Source organism: Podarcis liolepis (assembly GCF_965112155.1).
Source record: "Podarcis liolepis genome assembly, chromosome: 7".
NCBI classification, from domain to species: Eukaryota; Metazoa; Chordata; class Lepidosauria; order Squamata; family Lacertidae; genus Podarcis; species Podarcis liolepis.
This window is the reverse complement of record NC_139561.1, coordinates 38,091,080-38,107,642: the sequence shown is the minus strand read 5'-3', so window position 1 is coordinate 38,107,642 and position 16,563 is coordinate 38,091,080. Positions and strand designations below refer to the sequence as shown.

Sequence of the window (16,563 nt, the reverse complement as noted above, 5' to 3'; positions counted from 1 at the left end):
GTCGGCGGAGAGCAGGGGCGGGGGTTGGCTTGGGCCAGGCAGCCAATAGGCAGGAAGAACCGGCAGCGAGCGGCCAGGAGGCGGGAGGGAGAGCTGGAATGGCAGCATCAGCGGTGGCAAGAGCAGGGTAGGGTGCGCGTCTTGAAGCCGCTGCCTGCGCCTCTGAGGGGACGAGGATGGGGAAGGCGAGGAGGTGGAGGAGGCGGAGGCGGCGGGTGAGGAGGAACCCCTGAGGCGGCGGCGGCGGGGAGACGGGAGGGGCAGCGGCGGCGGCTGCGGCCTGAGCCGCGAGGGAGCAGCAGGAAGATGGTAATGCCGGCAGCGCCGCTGGGCCGGAGGCGGAGCAGGGGTTGGGGTGGCGGCGGCGGGGAGACGATTGCAGCCTCTTCTGGGGTGGGGCTCCGGCGGCGAGTAGCATTCGCGGAGAAGGAACGTAATGGAGCGCCCATTGCGGGTCCCGGGAGGGAGGGAGGGAATACCTGCGCTGCCTCCCCCTTCATATTTCCTTTCGCTTTCTGTATTATCCTTATTATTCTTAGTTACGGGCCAATGTTGGTGCTACTCAGCGTAGGCGCATTGGACGCGGCTGGTCCCGCTCTGGACCAGCCTCTGAGCTTGAATTTTAGCCAAGTGCACATGTTTACCCGTGATGCTGTTGATGATGACCATAAAATTATTATTGGCTTAGTTAGACGGTCTTAATCCTTGGCCTAGCCCTAGACCATAAATGGCCATGGTTGGCATAGCAGGTTCATTGATTTCAGGGAGTCTTCTCTGGAATAGAGAGTGGTTGTACAGTACTGGCCATTATTATTTTATTGTTACCAGTATAGAATAATTACTAGCCTAGTTTTACTCAGAAGGAGGCCCATTGAAGTAAGTGGCCATGGCTGCCTTAAAGGGTCCAGTCGTAGCAGATTCTGGGGTTGTGGCGCTCATTTCACTTTATTGGCCGAGAGAGCCAGCGTACAGCTTCCGGGTCATGTAGCCAGCATGACTAAGCCGCTTCTGGCGAACCAGAGCAGTGCACGGAAACGCCGTTTACCTTCCTGCCGGAGCGGTACCTATTTATCTACTTGTACTTTGGGGTGCTTTCGAACTGCTAGGCTGGCAGTAGCAGGGACCGAGCAATGGGAGCTCACCCCATCGCAGGGATTTGAACTACCGACCTTCTGATCAGCAAGTCCTAGGCTCTGTGGTTTAACCCACAGCACCACCCGCATCCCTATGGTTTAACCCACAGCACCACCCGCCTTAGGTTTGTTAATTTCAGTGGGTCCATTCTGAGCTGGAATTGAATAGTTGGGTGTGGATATTATATATTACAATCAAATTATTATTGCTTGTAGACGATCTTAGTCCTCTTCAGACTTGTCCTGTTGAAGTAAGTGGACATGGCATAGGTTCATTAATGTCAGTGAGTCTACTCTGAGCTAGAACTTGGATACAAATACTACCTATCATCCTCACCATCATTGGTTATAGACAATCCTAGTCTTATTCACAGCAGATCCACTGAAGCAAAATGGACATGGCTGACAAGTTTATTAATTTCAGTGGATCTGCTCTGAATGAGAACATAGTTGGATACAAATACTACTCATTATTATTAAATAAGTAATATTGGTTATAGACAATCCTTGTTCTACTCAGCCTAAACCCATGGAAGAAAATGACCACCAGTGGCATAAGAATTTAGTTGGATACCTCAGCTCCCACTTCCCTTCCGTAGTGTTGAATTTTTAAATTTTTTACTGTATTTAGCATATTAGCTGGCCACCATGTCAACAAAGGCCTCTGAGTGGTTCACACAGGCTTCAGGCAATGTACAATTATAGCATTAAAATGCTAAACTCAGTTTTAATTGGAGACGTCTTCAGGGCAGGGACCTGCCCTCTTGCACTTTGTAAAGTGCCATGCACACTGATGTTGCTGCTTCATGATCATTGTAGTAGTAGTATTGGCAACAAATATTTGTTTGTGTCCTTACTTGATTTTTATTTGGGGGAAGTAGTTTCTTATTTTTTCTTATATAGTTTGGCAAATGTGTTCTTATTTTCATGTGCTTTTTTTGGGGGGGGGTATTTTTCATCTGTCTTCTACAGTATTTAGTTATCTTACTTTGGTGATTCTTTTACATTTAATTCTGATATCAACTGCCAAACAGCTTTTTCCATACAACATGCATAGTTAACTTGTTCCAAGTGGGTAGCCATGTTTGTGTGTGTTGCAGAAAGCCCACAAAATTGAGTCCTTTTTCACTTCAAAAGTCTGACATACTTGTGGCAGAAGCTTTTGTGGACTGGTTCAGATCCCTCTTTGTAAGATGTGTGAACTGTTTGCCTGATTTATTTATTTAGTTTGCATTTATATCCCACCTTTGCTACAAGGAACTCTCCATTCTATCATCACAACAACCCTGTGAGGTAGGTTAAGTCATGGCTGAGTGAGGATTTGAACCCTGCACTTCCAGGTTCTAGTCCAGCACTCTAGAGCTGGTATACCCAACATGGTGTCCTTCAGATGTAGTTGGGCTACAACTCCCATCAGCCCCACCAATCTGACTAAGGGTGAGGAATGTTGGGAGTTGCTGTCCATCATGTTGAGAGATGCAGACAGATGCTGCAAAGGAGTGTTTAACAATGTGCCCCGTAGGTCAAGAAATTCATTGGGTACAGAGAGTGTGTACCATTTCTACACAGAAATCAAACATGTACAATCACAGTAACCATTTCCCACAGAAATATCTGGCAGTAACATATTCCTACCTTTGATTCTGTGTTATGGCCAGATCCTGGCATGTTGCACTATTACTGTGCTTTTCCTATGCTTTGCATAGAGGTACCACAGACAGTACAAATTTTGAATATTGTAGCCTATGGGGCTGAGTGTTTCCATCCTCTCCGAAGGTGTGCGCCTACATATATGTGCATTCATGTTATACATTCACTGATAATGATACTTCATTGGATACACAAAGTGAGTTATGCTGCTATACCACAGTGGTGCCTTAGTGTTGCAGCTCGGGCTGGGGAGACCTGGGCTCTGATTCTGCCCTCAGCTGAAGAGCTGACCTTGAGACTGAGCATCTTTCATGCCAACCTACCTCACGGGATAAAATGGACAGGTGGCCATGTTTGCTGCCTTGAGTTCTTGGGGTGGGGAGAAAGAAAGGTTATAAATGTAGCTAAAAAAATAAATAGCAAAAGTGTATGCCACACAGTAATTTTTTAAGGAAATAAGAGTCTGAGGAATTATATCCCACAAGGTGTGGTGATGGCTTGCCTAAGTGGTTATTTTAAAAAATAAACAAATAAAAATAGAATTAGGCATATTTATGGAAGAGGAGGGTAGATTTATAAATGGCTGTTAGCTGTAGTAGCAAAATAGAGCATGTTCAAAGGTTGTTTACCTCTGAATACCAATTGTGATACTAATAAATAAAATGAGGGAGGGCTATTGCCTTCATGCTCTTGTTTTCAAGTTGTCCTCTGGGTAATGTATGACGTAGCATAAGAGAACAATGAAACCAGAGTATAATTAAACATGATACCAAAAATAAACAGAATAAAAATCATAAAATTGTAAAGCCTGTATAAACATCAAATTGCCAGCAAACAAAGCAACCCCAGGTTATTAAAATGTAACTTTGCTGTGCGCTCCCAAATGCCTGCTGAAATAAACTTTCATCAGTTTCATAAAACAAACATTAAGTCTGGCCTGCTAAACTTATATAAGGGAGAAAAATCTATAGTGAAGGTGCATCTGCCAAAAAGCCTCATTCATACCCCACCCCTGTCACTTGTGGATTATTTTTTTTAAAAAAAACTCTTCTAATATACAAGACAAGGGCGATAAAGAAAGAGTCTACTGTACTCATTAAACCACTTCATCATCAATATGAGCTGCCCATATGTCCTAAATGCTCCCCAAACGAAGAGAGAGAGCAAGTCATAGTTCAGAGGCAAAGCACACACTTTGCATTCAGAAGACCCGAGGTTCGTCACCTGGTACAGCTGGGGAATATTTCTGTCTTAAACACTGGATAGCTGTGGCCAGTCAGTGTACAGCACTGATGGGGGAACTTTGGCCCTCCATATGTTACTGATCTACAACTCCCATCAGCACCAGTAAGCATGACCGTGCTTGCTAGGGATGATGAGAGTTGTCGTTCAGCAACATGGGGGGTGGCACAGGTTCCCCATTTTTTGTACAGACAATATTGAGTTAGATGGAACAGTGGTATAGGGCAGTTTCCCTGTTCAGAAAGAAACACACAGTTGAGTAGTATTTCTGCTCTATATTTTCTCTGTTTCTTGTGTCAAAAGATTAAGAACTGTCTTGCTGTATCAGACCATAATTAAGCATCCTCCTTCCAACAGCAGCCCCACCAGATTCTTCTGGGTCAATCAGAAGCACAGTGATGACCTTTTCCCATCATTTGTTCTCATCCTGCAGCCTTCTGTGCAGTAACATTTAACCACCATGGCAAATAGGTGTTAATACGTTTGAGGGTGCATATGTAACAAATAACCAACTTTCCCTCATATAGCTTGCTTTAGGTGTGTACATAAAAAACAACCACCCAGGGACATTTTTTGGGGAAGGAACAAGTTGAAGGGCCAAATTTGACAGGTGGATGGAGCCACCCACTTGTCAGGCACCAAACACCATAGTGACAGCAGCTGATGCTGCCCTTTGAAACCCTGACTGTCAGGACTTCAAAGCAAAGCATGAGGTAATTGAAAGCACTTTTGCAAACAGCCCCGCACAGCATGGGAAGAGTCGCATAGACAAACTGAGCAGTTAAATAAGCGTGTGTATATTATTTATACATGGTAGTGTTTGTTTAATGGTCTTGTAAGTTGGGGGTGGGGATCCAAACCTCCCTTGATTCTCATCTTAGAGGATCCTTTTACAGCCAGTTTAGCTGGAAGGCACCTATAAAGAACTTTGGTGCCCTTTTCAATCTCTAATAGTTAAGTATTTCGTCTCTGATTTATTTTGTTCTGTGCTTCTTTGGGAAACATGTCATACTAAGAACAACTTTTGACTCAATCTGAGGATGACTATTGAGTTCACTGCCACCAAGCTATTTCTGGAAATGGTTAATCCACTTGCTGCTTTCGTGAAACTGTATTGTGAATTGCTTTTGTGTGCAAAAAAATAGAGCTGTACTGTGAACTTGCATTGTAGTCCTCTGTGCGGTGATATATTTCTTGTTGTCTGTCTCTTTCCAAAACAATAAACAAATGAATCCTGTATATTGGGTTCATTCTTCTTAAAAATGGGGAAGCTATTCTAGTCTGCAGTAGCAAAGCAGAAACAGGTGTGCACTTGTTCAAGTTTTAAATAAGGATTATATAGACCAGATATCTCCAGTCACAATGAAGGTGAGGCTGCAAATATAGCATTAGGTCAGTTTTATTATGCAGATGAAATCTTCAGCATGACCTTTGTAGCTACCCAAGTATCTCTCTCTTGCCAGCTGGTTGCTGTCATAGATCTATAAAAACCTTTGAAAGTGGTTTGTTTTCTTTTGCTTTGTTCTTACTATGACATCCTTCAGCTGCCACTGATACTATCTTTTATTTTTGTGTCCAGGTCATCCGTTCTGGATTTAGCTCATTAGGACATGGATGAAGAATCATTAACTCACTATGGGAAATCGAACAGGGGCCTTTAGTAGGAGCATCTAATTCCTTGGCAGTTATGTTGGCAACTTGGCTTTCTTGAACGTTTCTTCTTTGTACTCATACAAAGCTTGAACCATATTGAATCTAGGTTTGTGGAGTTAAAAAAAAAAAGGCAGCATGTCCTATTGGGAAGAGCGTATATTTTATTTGCTTCTCCAGGAATGCAGCATTGTAGACAAACAGACTCAAAAACTGTTGAAAGTACCCAAGGGAAGCATTGGCCAGTTCGTTCAAGACCGTTCTTCAGGAGGACACACCAGAAGCAACCCTTCGTCAAAAAGCAAAAAATTGCAGATAGGAATCAAGATTTTGGAGCAGCCCCATGTGGTCCTCTTCGTGGAAGAAAAAGAAGTTGTTGATATAGATGAGAAGCGAGCAGAACTGCTGTTGGCAATTACCAATTGTGAGGAGAGATACAGTATATTTAAAAGTAAAGGTAGACTGAGCAAGGGTCTCCACATTGATGTCGGCTCACCGGTGAAAGTACAGCTGCGATTAGGAGATGAGAAATATCCTGGAGTTGTTCGCTTCAGAGGACCATTAATACAAGAAAGATCACTCTCTGGGATATTTTTTGGAGTGGAGCTTCTGGTAAGTTTTCTTCTTCTAAGGCTCTATACATTGGGTCAAACAGACGCCGTGTGTTGCTGTAGAAACATTCTGAAAAGGTGCATAGTATGAGTCTTTTTATTTAGTATATTTGTATCCTATTTCTCCTCTGAGGAGCAGAGGCCAAGGTTTATTGATCCCCACACCATTTTATCCTCTCAACTAACTTGTGAGGTAGGTTGGGCTCAGAGTGTTGAGCAACCATCCTAAGATCTGGATGAACCTCATGACCAGGCATAGGTTTCAACCTCGGTCTCCCCGAAGACCAACATTTTAATTACTCCTATGACAGTTCTTAATGAGCTATGTTTTTTTCTCCTGCAAACCTAGGAAGAAGGCCGTGGTCAGGGTTTTACTGATGGACAGTACCAAGGCAAACAGCTGTTCAGATGTGACGAGGACTGTGGAGTGTTTGTTGCACTAGACAAACTAGAGCTGATGGAAGATGATGACAATGAGCTGGAGAATGACTATGCAGCTCCAGTTGACTCAATGCAGGTAGAACTTCCTCCTTTGGAGCTCAACTCCAGGGTTTCTGTGAAGATAGGAAAGAATATAGAGTATGGGACAGTTATATTCTGTGATGTCTTACCAGGAAACGAGAGTTTAGGATACGTTGTTGGAGTGGACATGGTAAGAAATTAACCTGATTCTTAACTTTTTGCATGTGTGTTAAATAGAAGTACATGCAATAGTGGTGGGGAGAGATGGAATATTGGCAAGCTACTTATGGCTCTCGATTGCTATGTATAATTGCCACCCAGCAGCTTTTTTTAGCATTGGGTAAAAATGTATTGAGTTAGGCTTGGGAACAGCCACTTGCCTGATCGTGCATGGCAAGAAAGAATCTCCTCCAGGGGATCAGATGGTGCAGCTTTACTAAAGTTTTATTTCTCCCTTGCTGAGCCATAAATGATTGCCCATGTGTATCCACATTAGGCAGGCTAGTAAATTTATTGTATGCGCTAGTAACTTATGTGGGCTTATTTACAGGGCCTTACTAAATCTTACCTGACACTAGCCAGGCAAAATACCCGTTTTCTTGCTTCTAATGACCAGCCTGCTTTGCTAAATAATGTTCCAGGGTTGGCACTACTGATCTTTTATAGTTTTCCTCTGAAAATACAGCCACGTCAATTTTTGCCTGCAAGGAAAATGCGAGGCTCTGGCGTAATGTAATTCTGTATGTTGAGTGCAATTCTCAAGCACTACAGTAACATATGCTGATCCTCGTCTTTCTCCTACTTGTGTTTTGAAACCAGAAGACTTACTGAGGTTTGAAATAAAGAGAATGAAACTGAACTATTACACCCTTAGAATATTAGTAGGCATTCAACATGAAAAAAATTGCACCTTAATGTACTTGTTCACCCTTGCTCTTTAAGGAGGTAGGCAAGTCTTCCCAGTGCTGGAAGCTGCCTCTTAATGCCAGAGAGATGAAATATATCCTTCAGGCATGAAAGCCATTTATGTACCTGTTGTGAATGGCTTCTTCAGTTGTGAAACTTCTGTGCTGCTGACAAACTTTGCTTGGCTTTTCTCCCACCACTTGGGAGGAGTGTTTTTTGCTTTTGTTTCAATGTTGCCATCATCAGTGTATTAGTGTCTGTGGCACATTTGTAACCAAACAACATTGCAGAATGCAATCTGTTTCTCTAAATGTGGAAGACGAAATGACAACACTACAAGTGTGACACTTGAAATGTTGTTGCAGAGCAAGTGTTTGCATTTCTTGTGAAAGCTCGTGCTTCCTGTCTGGGCTGCATGTAGCCAAGAACTTTAATTGAACCATGTAGATGGTTTCTTGAGTATCTTCACTTGGGCAACGTGTAATGGTGTTTTAAAACGATTTTTAGGATAATCCAATTGGAAATTGGGATGGAAGATACAATGGACAACAGCTCTGCAGTTTTGCAAGTGTTGAAAGCACACTTCTCTTGCATATCAATGATGTTATCCCAGGTACAATTTGTATATTTTGTCTATAAAAGAGAAAAGTGAGCAAACCCCAGTTCTTAGCACACATCCTTGTGTCTAATCATAGTTTTAATGTTGCTCAGGATTCAATCATTTTGCTTTAGTCTTAAACATATATGGGAGTGGGGTGGGGACTCCACTAAACTATTGATTGGTTATATTATTGCTTTGCTGCCTTGTCTTGCTTTATTTCTGGATATGCTCCTGTGACTCCTACATGCTTCTGTATAGACATCTCCCTTCTTTCCCTCTCACTACGATGTGCCATAGTAACATAGTGCTGTATTTTGGTATTGGTGGTTCCTTGGCCCTTTCCTGGTGTTAGAATTTGAAGGTTGAAGGCTTATGGTCACTGCAATGTGGCACTGGGTTTTCTCAGTTGATGAATTTTACTGCTGTATTGTAGTACAGTCATACCTCGGGTTACAGCTGCTTCAGGTTGCGTTTTTTCGGGTTACGGATCGCCAAAACCCGGAAGTACCAGAATGGGTTACTTCCGAGTTTTAGCAGTCGCGTATGCGCAGAAGCGCTAAATCGCACTATGCGCAGAAGTGCCGAATTGCAGCCTGCGCGCAGATGTGGGTTGCGAACGTGCATCCTGCACGGATCACGTTCGCAACCCGAGTGTCCACTGTATTGTATGTGGTAGGGGAAAGGCAAAACCGTTCTTATTTGCCGCTAATAGCTGAGTCTACATAATTACTTGTCTCCCAGTCAGTATTTTAAAGGCCGTACATAGATAGTGAAAAATAGCACATAAATGCAGTAATATTTGCTTAATCAGAAGGGCACTGTGCACTGGATTGTTTTCTTACACTTTCTTCAAAGGAATATGTTCCACATTCATATTCACATTCAAAGGAATATGCCCACATATGCTCCGACAAAAGAATTGGCACTTGTGAGCAGTGCTTGGAGCCACAGGCAATCTGTTATTTCTTCCCTGTTATTAGAGTGCTGCATTTTCTGTTCAGAAGCTCTTGCTGCATGGTCACTTCTATGCTGCATATGGGGCTACAATATGGAAGCTTTTGCTGCTTGGCTTTTTGGCTGTGTGGCAGGGTTAACAAATGCCCTCCCTGAACAGGGAGAGATTTGGTGGTTTGCCCAGTCAGGATCTACCAAGTTGAACCACAGGGAGGAATAAGCATAATGCTAGTTTGTTGGACAGACCTTGTTTTGACCCTTGCACTAAACAGAAAAAGTCATGGCTAGGCTGCCGGGGTGGCTAGAATTTTGTACAGCAGTCTTGTGAGATGATGGTGTCAGAAATCTAGAGTTTCACCAGGGAAAGGGGAATTGGAATTTAAAAGGGAGGCCAGGCTGCTGTCCGAGGAGAGTTTCTTTCCTGCAGCAGGAAGTTCCAGGTGCAACTAATGCTGTTACATTTGAGCTAATACCGCTTTGAGTTAACTGAGCTGGATGGGTCACTGCAATGTATTACTCAAGTGATAGGATGCAGCAGGATCTGTGATGTACAGTACATGAACATTAGAGAACATGAGAGCAAATATTACCGTCTTTTTCGCTCTATAACACACACCAGACCATAACACGCACATAGTTTTTAGAGGAGGAAAACAAGAAAAAAAATATTCTAAACGAAATAGTGGATATATGATTTTTGTGGTTCATGCTGTGGCCACAGACATGTAATCTGATGGTGAGTTTGGAGTAGCCCAATGCAAAAATCCTGAGGATCCATGTGGATCCATGCTTTGTAACCACGGAGGAGGGAAGGAAGGGGAACCATGGATCCTCTGCTCACGACTGCAGCAGATCCCCCCCGCTACTCGCAGGCATTCGCTCCATAACACGCACAGACATTTCCCCTTACTTTCTAGGAGGAAAAAAGTGAGTGTTATGGTGCAAAAAATACGGTAATTTGGAAACAACACACTCTTCAAAGTGGTTTTTTAAAAAATGAAATAGGACTTTTAATTGTAAGGAAGATGCTATAGACAGATTGCCATTTTAAGCATAATTGTCATATTGTACAAACTTGAGGCAGTGCTTTGCTCCTGCTACTTCTTTCTTAAAGAAACCTACTAGGACAGTTTTCTTGAAGGATCAGTCTTTTGAAAAGATGCTTTCTTCACTTTCTGGCTAAAGATGAGCTCCAGTGAAAGTAACTGAAGTGTTTTAATAGAGTTATTCCCCAGGGGCAACTTGGTTAAAATGCAATTGAACAGCTATATTCCGATTATGAAACATGAAGACACATTTCATTTGAACTCTTTAGTGAATACATGGCATGGTTAAAAATCCTCAGATGTTATGCAGAGTAAATGGCAATCTTCTGTGGGTATGATAACCATACTATTTTGGTGAGGAATCTAATTTAGCAAAAAGCACAATATTTTCTATTTGAATTACTGCTTTTTTATGCATGCCTAGCTTTCTTCTCCTCAATCTTTTTCTTATTGTTGTTGCTGCTGCTGTTCAATCACATCTCCAGTAAAAATATTTTTTTTAAAAAAAGTTTCAGTGATGGGGGCTTTTTATCTTTTTTTAAGTTTGATAAGTATTTGCTTCTTCCAAACCACATATGAAGCAAATAAACTTACCATGACATGAAGCCAGTGATCACTTTGGAATTTTTCTTTGGCTGCATTATTTCTCAATACAGCATTTTACAAGGTTCACCATAATTGATTGGTGCAGTGTGGGAGGAAACATATTCTAAAACTTCTGTGAGAGCAAATCCAGCTTTTTTGCTTCAGTGTCAGTAAAACGGAGCTATGCCCTGAGATTTTGGAAGAAAAAATAAGGCTAGGCTAGATGTCCCATTGTGTTTTAAAAAGTATATATTAATAGCTATAATCATCCTTATTTAACTTTTTTGTATGGGTCCCAAGGGAGGCTGCCTTCCATATTATGGTTTCTACTTATGTGAGTGTTCCTGCAACTGATTAATTTTGTCCAAGTGACTATCTGAAAGAAATTCTGGATTTCACAAGTATTACTGTGACTTGCTTTATATCCTAAAGGTGCGTCTATTTTGTACTAAACTGATGCTTTAAAGCTAATGCTATCTATACTATGTACTGTGTGGTGGTGTAAGATATCTTAACCTTCTACTCTATTTTAGAGGCTGTGTCTCAAGACAGGAGACCTCCCAAACTTGCCTTTACATCTAGAAGTGGCTGTGACAAAGGATTCAATCATAGTAAGCCAAAGTCTACAGGTACTTTTACTCAACTACTATTTAGCAAAGTGCCAGGTATTTCTACTGTCCTTGTACATGAGAATTGCGACATGCAGTCCCTTGGGGTTGTGGGTTCAGAGGTGGGTTTCCACAGAAATGATCCCACATGTTTTGTAGAACAGTGGCTCCCCAATAAGTGGAATGTGTAACAAGATACTACATTCGCTTGCATAGTTAGCATACAAAGGAGGTTAGATTGTACATCTTGTGAAACATTTCTGAGGATTTTCCTGTCTCGCACTTGTTTTGTAAAACTGTGGGAGGGATTTCTCTTCCCCCAGACTGAGTGCACGAATAGCCTACACATGGCTATGGAAATAGAATTTTTTGCTTGGTTTCAGTCGGCTCTGACCACAGTGACATATGCCTTAGTTACATATTGTTTGTATTACTGTAACACGCTACCTGTGACTGCCTTTAAAGAGTGTTCAGAAATCAGCTGATTCAGAATGCTGCAGCTCAGCCTGTTGACCAGGGCTGGGTATAGGGAGCATGTAATTCCCATGCTACAACAATTTTGCTGGTTACTTGACTGTTTTCTGGTCACAATACACTGTGCTCATTGCTACATATAAAGCCCTACTTGACTTGGGGACCAGATACCTGAAAGACCGTATTCCTGTTCAAGCATGCCTGGTTTGTTTGTTTTTTTAAGATCTTTGGTAGAGGTCCCTCTTCCTGTCTTACCAACATCTTAAGTACGTCCGTTGGTAACTCAAGAGAGTGCTACCTTGGTGATTGCTTCTAGACTATGGAATACTTTGCCAAGGGAGGCCTGACTAGTCCGTCTCTGATGACCTTGTGCTGGGAAGCAAATACACTTTTATTCAGACATAACATTTAGCCTCATAAGTTGACTGTTATAGCCAAGGTAAAAGTTGCAGTTTGGGCAACTGGCTGTTGTGTGTGTTGGTTTTAAGGGATGTTTTTAAGCTTTGTATTTTTTCTTGTTAGTCACCTTCAGCATCTTTTGATGGAAAGGTGAAATATTAATTTAACAAATAAAAATAATAAACGGATAAAGCACTTTGTTCCATTGCTCTGGAAAGCATTAAAAGTGGTTATTACTGCAATTTGCAGCCTGTTAAAGGCTAACAAATGTATTATGGCAGGAACCTATGTGGGCTAGAGTCCATTTCATCAAATGTGTGAACCTTATAGAGGAATCAATGGAAGCTGATCCATTAAGAAATGTGTTCATCCCATTGCAGCAAAAAAAACCACAAAACCTTATAGCATCTTAGACAGCTACTTCTCTAAGAGCAGAAAGGTCAAGTAATTCTAACCTAAAGTGGCCAATTAAATCCTCCATGTACGTTCCTTTGGAAGTAAACATTCTGAAGTGAAAGCTCCATATTTTTGAATTGTTCCTGCAAGTAATAAAGGGAACAGAGTTCCACTGAATAGGAGATGGAGGAGGTTAAAGAGGTACAGTTAATTGTTTGCAACTTGAAAGGTTCTCTCTGTGTAGCTTGAAAATGCAAGCTGAGAACATTAACAATATGGGTGCCGAGGGGGTTATACCTTTGTTGCAGAGATTGGACCAGATGATTGGCAGGTTTCTTTCTTAAAGTTGTACAAGTTAGACTCTGGTAATGACATTTTTACAGACCCTACTCTTAATAAGCTTAGCAGGAAGACTTGGTTTAAAGGACTGTAAGGCTTGTTTTTTTCCATAATGCAGCATTTTTTATGTTTTTTTCCTCCCCTTTGTCTCCTTTATGACATGGTTTGTGTCTTAGGTGCCCTCTCAGACCCTGGAAATAGAAACAGATCAGAAATTTTCTACACTTTAAATGGCTCTTCAGTAGATTCCCAACCACAGATGAAATCAAAAAACACATGGTGTATTGATGAAGGTAATGAGAGACTAGACATTAAGTTTGATCACAGGCGTAATAACAAATTATATGATGATTAAATATACTGCCTTCAGATTATTCTGGCCACATTTTGTGTGTACTCCCTAACAAAAGACTTTTTAAAGGGCTTACTTCAGTTGAGATGTGTATTATTATCCTGTGTAGTGGCCAGAATCCAAAGAGCTACTTAAGCTCACATGAGGGGCTTGGTGCTAGCCCAGGGGAATTTGTTTTCCTGTCTCATTTGCACAGCTGACCCCTATACAAACTGCTTTTGAAAATTGCCCTCTTTTTCTGAAGCAGTTTGCTATGGTTGGGGGCTCTGAGAAAAATGAGTGGGCTCACAATGTTAGTTTTCCTTCTTCTTTGGATCCTGGCCTAAGTTTATTGAATAACTCAAGGCATTTTACTTGGCACATCTCACATAGTAACTTGAGCTTTTCAGCCATAATAGATAATTCCTTAGGCTACATTCTGTGCACATTTGAGCCTAGTCTTCTTATTAGACCAGCTGGACTGTAGGCACAGGATGCAAGATGCTTATAAATAGTAACTTACCACTATCTCAGCTTGTGATCTCATATGCTGAGCATTGACTCATGATTTATTTACATATCTTCAGGTAGTGTTGGTGACTTTATTATTTGGAACCTCTGAGTTGACAGGTCCTGCCTTTGCTAGAATTAGGTTGGCGTGCAAACTTACATTTTTGAATTACAGACTTTTCCATTACAGAGTGGCAGCATTCAGTTTTTTTCAGACACAGGACCCAGCTAAGTCAACATGCATCATGAAATTCAGTTTAAATCTTTCTGTTGTATATGTTTTCCCCAGTTCCTTCATTTTCTTTTTCTGAGAACATTTACACTGCACACATGCTAGGTTTGCTTCTCCCCAGGGAACTTTGGGAATTGTAATTTGGGGATGGAGGAAAGAGAACAGTATTTTCTAAGTGAATTCTTGTTAGCTGTGCTGAATTACAATTCCTAATGTTTTAAGCCACAACAGTTAAGCTAGGAGTGTGTAACCAGTGTAAATCTGTAGTACAAATGCATTGTTTTCCCTCTCTCCGCATATGGGATTGTAGTTAATGAGTTGCCCAGTAGTCTTCTTTAATAATAATAAACTTCCAACACAAATGCAGAATTCACCCTGGAAGTTACATTTTGAAGAATACAGAACAGTGGTCTCCACACTTTCTATGTTCAGGGAACCCTTTCCGTGCCAGCTTGTCTCCTGAAGAACCCATCTGCCATAGGAACCCTGTGCACTGGAGAGGAAACTGGAGGAAAGCTTTATAGGGTGTACGTACAGTTCGTACAGAGCAAAGGCCAAACTTGTATGGGACTTCTGATGCCTGCATGAACTGAAAGCGTGCAAGAACCCCAACAAGCACAAACATCCAGTGCAGGTTGGGATCAACGCAGAAGACTGGTAGCAAGAACACCAGTTTCATAGAATTTAGTAGCAAAACCACTCCTTTAGTTGTAATTAAAGTAACATCCTTACATTGCAGCTAAATGTTCATCAGTTTTGTTGACTGGCAAATTAAAGAAAAATCTGATGTCCTTCTGATCTTTCTGCTTCCTCTGAAGATTTCTGTCAGTGTAAGAGCCTAGATATTCACTTGGAAGTAGGTCTCATTATGTCCAATGGGGCTTACTCCCATAAATGTGTGTATAGGATTGTAGCCTGAGTCTCTTCGTTCTCTCCCCCATCCCTCCCTTGGAAAAATGATGGGGGAAATGCCTGTCCCTTGTTACCTCATCTCGCTTGGCTTTTTCTGAGCAATTGTCAGAGTATGCTGTTTTAAATATAAGTAGGTCATTCTTTCAGAATAGAATCTAGTGCAAGAGAGAGATGCCATGCATATTTTACTCCTTTTGTGTAGAAAGCACACAGCATTAGTTCAGACACTTAGTAAATATTATTCTAATTCATATGCTTATTTACTGTTTTTCTAAAAACAATTCAACAGTTGCTGAAGATTCTGCAAAGTCCCTTAACGACTCCTCTACTGGGTTTGGGCACTCTTCGCCGCCGCTGCAGCCTCCCCCAACGAACACTTTATCTGCCGAAAACAGATTCCATTCCCTGCCTTTCAGTCTGACTAAGATGTCCAGCGGCAGCAATGCTATTGGACACAGTCCGCTCTCTTTATCTGTACAGTCGGTTATTGGAGAGGGGAACGCAGGGGCCACCCAGGAGAGCACACCGCCGATGGTAGCGCCCATCAACATGCATGGGCTAGAAGCAGGTTCCTTGGCGGAAGTAAAAGAGAACCCACCTTTCTACGGAGTAATCCGTTGGATTGGGCAGCCTCCGGGAGTCAACGAAGTGCTAGCGGGGCTTGAACTGGTAAATAATGTTCGTTTCAAAAGTTTGCCACTCCTGCCCATTTTATGTCCAGCTACTTCTTCTTTTCTTTTAAGAAACACCTGAGCCCTATTCAGGTGTTCTCCCCTCTGCGCAGTTACAATCACATAGCGATTGGGAGAGCAGGGCGTGCTTCTTGTCCCTGCCGACTCTGTATCGCAGTCACCACTTCCACAGTCCTCCAGATCATAGTTCTAAACTGCATGTGGAGCCCTCATGAACAGAAACATCTCCCTGCTGCAGAGGCTTGGGGGCTGTTGGCAGAGTGGGGTGGGACACAGAAGCACTCCCCTTAAAAAGGTTGGTAATTGCGTGGGGAGGGGGACGACACCTCAGAGGGCTCTTGTTCTGCTGAACTTTGTAGTTCAAACTTGTGGCGTCAGTAGAATCTGATTCTTAGCAGTGTGAAAAGTTGTCGCGTGGTTCACAGCACAGATTTACCTTGCCCCACTTACCTCTTCAAATAGATGTTCAGTTTACCTCTTGCCTTCCTTGACAGAGGCAAGTGACAATTATGTTTCCAGGCAAGCAGAAAAGTGGCAGAATTGCACCTCTCCTTTCCGTGCTGCCCCTTTGGCTTTGGCTGGAAAGAGTAGCATGAAGATACTGTATCCAGGTCAGTTGCAATGATAGAGGTGAATGAGCAGCTGGAATAGTATGGATCCAGTGTGTGTGTGTGCATACACTCAGTGATTCCATGACTATTAGAAAAGCTCCGATTCTTGCCTTGCTTAATGGCCTTGAACCTGGAGTTGTCTGACCTTTTCTGTTCATGTAGCAAGACAGTCTCAAAGGAAGTGCTTTCTGCCAGGAATTCTAGGTTAAAGAACTGCAT

General features: G+C 42.2%; 1 protein-coding gene across 16 annotated transcripts in view; it reads left to right on the top strand.

The window, feature by feature from the left end:
* Positions 1 to 16,563, top strand: part of CYLD (CYLD lysine 63 deubiquitinase) — a 34,939-nt gene continuing 18,376 nt past the window's right edge. For 2 of the 16 annotated variants that reach the window (XR_014528532.1, XM_083513597.1), the window contains exons 1-7: positions 1 to 127; positions 5,605 to 6,287; positions 6,636 to 6,803; positions 8,162 to 8,267; positions 11,374 to 11,469; positions 13,233 to 13,349; positions 15,331 to 15,710. Coding sequence is in view for 9 of the 16 variants with exons in the window: in XM_083513597.1 (XP_083369723.1) it covers positions 5,814 to 6,287; positions 6,636 to 6,803; positions 8,162 to 8,267; positions 11,374 to 11,469; positions 13,233 to 13,349; positions 15,331 to 15,710 (1,341 nt within the window). In the remaining 7 variants the exon portion in view is untranslated. Of the gene's footprint in view, positions 310 to 5,604; positions 6,288 to 6,635; positions 6,939 to 8,161; positions 8,268 to 11,373; positions 11,470 to 13,232; positions 13,350 to 15,330; positions 15,711 to 16,563 lie in introns of all 16 variants that reach the window. The other 14 variants (XR_014528533.1, XM_083513600.1, XR_014528534.1 and 11 more) reach the window with 9 other exon arrangements.